The sequence below is a fragment of the Eriocheir sinensis genome, chromosome 59 (assembly GCF_024679095.1).
Source record: "Eriocheir sinensis breed Jianghai 21 chromosome 59, ASM2467909v1, whole genome shotgun sequence".
NCBI classification, from domain to species: Eukaryota; Metazoa; Arthropoda; class Malacostraca; order Decapoda; family Varunidae; genus Eriocheir; species Eriocheir sinensis.
The window spans coordinates 2,039,475-2,044,474 of record NC_066567.1 but is presented as its reverse complement, the minus strand read 5'-3'; the positions used below and the strand labels follow the sequence as shown (position 1 = coordinate 2,044,474).

The 5,000-nt window shown below is 44.3% G+C and overlaps 1 protein-coding gene across 1 annotated transcript in view; it reads left to right on the top strand.

Moving 5' to 3' along the window:
* Window positions 1-3,855: 3,855 nt before the first annotated feature.
* Window positions 3,856-5,000, top strand: part of LOC126985357 (uncharacterized) — a 28,307-nt gene continuing 27,162 nt past the window's right edge. The window contains exon 1 of the mRNA XM_050840131.1: window positions 3,856-4,404. Within this exon, the coding sequence (XP_050696088.1) occupies window positions 4,104-4,404 (301 nt within the window). The 5' untranslated portion in view covers window positions 3,856-4,103. The remainder of the gene's footprint in view (window positions 4,405-5,000) is intronic.

Sequence of the window (5,000 nt, the reverse complement as noted above, 5' to 3'; positions counted from 1 at the left end):
AAAACAATTTGGATTTGTCCACATTCAAAAAATCATTTAGTATTTTGAAACATTCGATCAGTTTTCCTCGGAGGGAACGTTTCTCTTGGGAGAGCATCTAAAAGTTTTCCTCGGAGGGAACATTTCTCTTGGGAGAGCAGCTAAAAGTTTTCCTCGGAGGGAACGTTTCTCTTGGGAGAGCAGCTAAAAGTTTTCCTCGGAGGGAACGTTTCTCTTGGGAGAGCAGCTAAAAGGATGGGAGCCTTTCATCGCAGGGTTTGTTGCGCATCGAAGAGATCATCTTTGTTGCCCTACGTTATACACCTGATTTTACAATGTCCTTTGCATGATAGGGAGACCAAAACTGTACCGCTCACTCTAAATGAAATCTGACTGAATTATTGTACACTGAAAGTATTACATCTTTATTCTTGTTCGCTTTGTTTGCTGCGGCAATGCACTACTCTTAGAATCTGAAGTTTCACGCTATATTGACACCCACTCTGGGTGTCCACTCAGAAAGTCCTGCTGCGCCAGAAGACCGTGGAGGCAGGTAGGGAGGAGGTCAAACACCGTGAGAGAACGTTTATTTCCTTATAGCTGAACACTGTCTCAACACTGACAGACTCTGACTGACCGACTCGCCTGTATAATTATATACATCTCCCGTATATACACATGAGACTACATCAACAGAAATCCACTCTAGAACACACAGTGAAATAGATTAAAGACATTAACATCGTTAGACGAAAGAAAATGGTGGCACCGACAGTTTTTAGAAACCAGAGTACACTCGTAGAAACGTCCGGCATCAGCTCGCCTTACGTCAAGGCATAACAATACATTTTATTTTGTAATTTTTTCTCATGTAAGTGATCCAAGTAAACCCCCTTAAATTGTATTGAATTGTAATGCCAGGAAAGTTAAGCCCGTTGTACAATAGTTAAACCACATAATTATGTATCTTAAGGAGGGAGTACATCTTTTAACAACAACAATCCCCCTCCCCTCTTCCCCTTCAAACCGTTGAGGGTTGATCCTGGGAATGAGTGTCCCGCTCCCGCTGCATTTTTTACTTAGTCTTTATGAGCAAATCAAATTCGTTTAAACTTTCAGGAGTATGCAGTGGCAGTCTGAAATTGGTTTGAAGTGCTTGGTACTTTGGAGAACCCTGGAGAGTTGTGAGATACCTTTAAACATTAAACTTTCAAAGCTGCTGAGGAGTGCACTGGAGAGCGCCCAAGATCTAGGAGTGGCGTTGCCTCGACACTGGAGCATTTTTTTTTTTACATCAAAGGACACGGCTCAAAGGCAATAAAAAGAGTACAAAAAAAGCCCGCTTCTCGCCGCTCCCATAAAAGATAAAAGTAAAGAGTAGCCAAAAGAGAGGTCAATTTCGGGTGGCGAGATGTCTTGAAAGAGGTCAAGTCATAGGCAGGAGGAAGTATAGACAAAGGAAGGCTGTTCCAGAGTTTACCAGTGAAGGGGATGAAAGAATGGAGATACTGGTTAACTCTTGCATAAGGGGTTTGGTTGGACAGTATAGGGATTCTCGTTGAGAATGGGGAATATATGAATAAAATGTTGAACAACTATTTCCTCACAGTTTTCACACAGGAAAATCTAACAACCATTTTGGAGAGAGTTCAGATATACGAGGAAGAAGATAACGACAACTTGAGTGATGTGACCATCACCAGGCAGCTAGTCCAGGGTGAGATTGGTAGGTTGTAGAAAAACAAATCGCCAGGGCCTGACGAAATGTTCCCGCGTGTCTTGAAAGAACGCAAGGAGGCCCTCCGTGGCCCACTTACCGATATCTTTAAGATGTCGGTAAATTCTGGGAACGTGTCCAGCCAACGGAAAGTGGCTAATGTGACGGAGATTTTCGAAGAGGAAAACAAGTCAGCCACCTCAAATTATCGCCCAATTAGCTTAACATCAGTTGTAGACAAGATGTTGGAGTCGATTATAGCTAGGAGCATTCGGGACCATCTAGGGAAGCACAGTCTAATTCACGACTCACAGCATGGGTTCACGAAAGGTAGGTCTTGTCTTACTGATCTGTTGTCCTTCTACACTTACGTAATCGAGGCAGTTGACAGAGATGAAAGCTATGACATACTATATCTAGATTTCAGTAAAGCGTTCGACAAAGTCCCTCATCACCAGCTATTACTAATATTACAGGCTCACGGCGTCGATGGGAAAGTCTTGAACTGGATCAGGGCGTGGCTTAGTGGTAGAAAGCAGAGTGCTAATTAGTGGTAAAAAAAACTGAATGGGGCAGTGTTACGAGTGGAGTCCCGCAGGGGTCGGTGCTGGGTCCGCTGCTTTTTATCATTTACATCAATGACTTGGACACAGGGATTAGTAGTGATGTCATTTAGTTCGCAGGTGATACCAAGATCGGTAGAGTAATCCAGTCAGACCAGGACGCTAGCGTTCTCCAGGATGAGCTTGACAGACTATATGATTGGGCGGGTGGCAGATGGAATTAAATGTCAGGAAGTGTAGTATTTTGAGTGTAGGTAGGAGTAACCCCTCACATAATTACTCCTTAAATGACACTCCTCGAAGCAGGTCTGGATGTGAGAGGGACTTAGGAGTCTTAGTGAGCATTGACCTTCGTCCAAGGGCCCAATGCATTCAGGCTTAGAATCGTACAAACAGGGTACTGGGTTTCATCTCGAGAAGCGTAAGCAATAGCAGCGCTGAGGTCATCCTCAAACTTTACTTAGCCCTAGTTAGACCTCACCTTGATTAATCGGTCCAGTTCAGGTCACCCTACTATAGAAAGGATATCAAGATGTTAGAATCTGTGCAGAGAAGGATGACAAAAATGATACAAGGTGTGAGAAACTTGCCTCATGAGGATAGACTTAAGCATTTAAATTTACACTCTCTGGAAAGACGAAGGTTGCGAGGAGACCCTATCGAAGTCTATAAATGGATGGAGGGCTTTAATAAAGGGAATGTCAATTGGGTTTTGGTGGTAAAAGAGCCAGGTAGGACACGTAGCAATGGTTTTAAGTTAGACAAATTCAGATTCAGCAAAGACATCGGCAAGAAATTGGTTCACCGATAGAGTGGTGGACGAATGGCATAGGCTTGGCAGTCATGTTGTGGGTGCCAATACCATAGATACATTCAAGAAGAGGTTAGACAAATTCATTGATAGTGAGGTAAGGTTGTAACAGTCACCGCTTAAAGCCGTGCGCTCTTCCTCCCCGGTGACTAAGAAAATGGAGTGCGCAACACAGACTTTATTTTGTTATCGTTGCTGTGTCTCGTCGCTGTGTCGTCTCCCTGTCTGTCGTGTCGCGTCTTCATTGTTAACTCTTCTCGTTACTCGTTTATCTTCTACTGTCTGTCCTCGTCCTGCTATACACTTCTTCTACAAGCTCGGCCTATGTATGTGGATCTATGTGGCGGGAGTGGCTGGGCCTTCTGTACCTACGTGTAGATTGTGCATAAGTGTGCCGTGCACACGCATATATAATCATTAAGCTGTCATCTATTTGAGTGTATAATTATGTATCTCGATTTTGTTCTCGTTCGTTTACTTGTCCTGTTCTTTATATATGCCGATGTGCGAAACAAAATTATTATTATTATTATTATTATTATTATTATTATTATTATTATTAATCGCTGGTGACACCTGCCAAGAATGAATATACCACATTCTTTAAGAAAATGTCTTTACTTTTCCGCTAATATCTCATGGTGCCAATTGTCGTATTGGAAATGTGAAGGACACACACACACACACACACACACACGAACCGCACACACACACATAAAAAAAAATAAAAAAAAAAACGGGCGGAGTGGAGATGGATGGGCAGTCTCCTAAATCCGTGCCCCATGTCCAGTCAAACTGTGCGGGGGTGTCAGTCTGGGGTTGTGTCGCCTCCTGGTTGTATGTGGGTTGGATGTGAGGTTGTACTCGTACACAAAGATCCGTCACTTGAACCCCAAACTTATTCGAGGAGGATACTGGCCGGCGATCGCGACTCCAGCGTGTGATCAGACCATGGTGAATGAATGACACTGCCCCGCCCCATTGGTGAGCCCGGCACCGTAAGGAAGGGGGCGGGACCGGACTCTGGGCATGGATGGGTCCACTCCACTCGTCCAGCCACCGTCACTCAGTATTCCAGCAGCATCCAGCCGGTATGACTGCCCCCCTATCCTGCTCCTGCCTCGCCCACAGCTCCTGTTCGCCACCCCATGAGGAAAGCAGTGCAGGAAGTAACATCTTGCCCTTAAGAACACCACGATATCCCCTTCAAGGCGTCGTCAGGGTATGGCACGACGGTCTCAAGAAGCGTTCCCCTGATCGTCCTCTTCTGTGCCATTTGCTAGTGTTGGTCTCCCTCCATCTCGTCCTTCTTCCCGCCGCTGCAGCTACGGAGGGTATGTGTGTGTGTGTGTGTGTGTGTGTGTGTGTGTGTGTGTGTGTGTGTTAGAAATTCATTTTTTTTCTTTTTCCTCGCTATTTACACAAGATTTTTGGGGTTTTCTTCTTCTTCACTTCTTATTCCTTATGTTTGTATCGTCTCAAAATGCAAGGGTCTCTCTCTCTCTCTCTCTCTCTCTCTCTCTCTCTCTCTCTCTCTCTCTCTCTCTCTCTCTCTCTCTCTCTCTCTCTCTCTCTCTCTCACATGGAAGATCGTAGGTATATCTGATCCGTAAAAATAAACCCGAAACATTCTTTTATCGAATTTCACAGACAAACTGAAAAACACGCAAAAAATAAATATTTAAATAACGAAACGAATAAAAAAATAAAATACAGAAACGGCTACTTAAATACGCGTAACCTTCCTCTCTCGACGTCACTTCCAACGAAAACTTTGCCAAAGAGTTGCGATTTTTATGTAACGCCAAATCACAATTCAGCGGCTTGAGTGGACGGGCAGGCTGGCTGGATCACTGCCTGGCGCGATCTTGAAAATCCGAATGTAAGTTTGTTTATCCAGTCAACCATCGCCTAAGAAAACTGGTTAAGG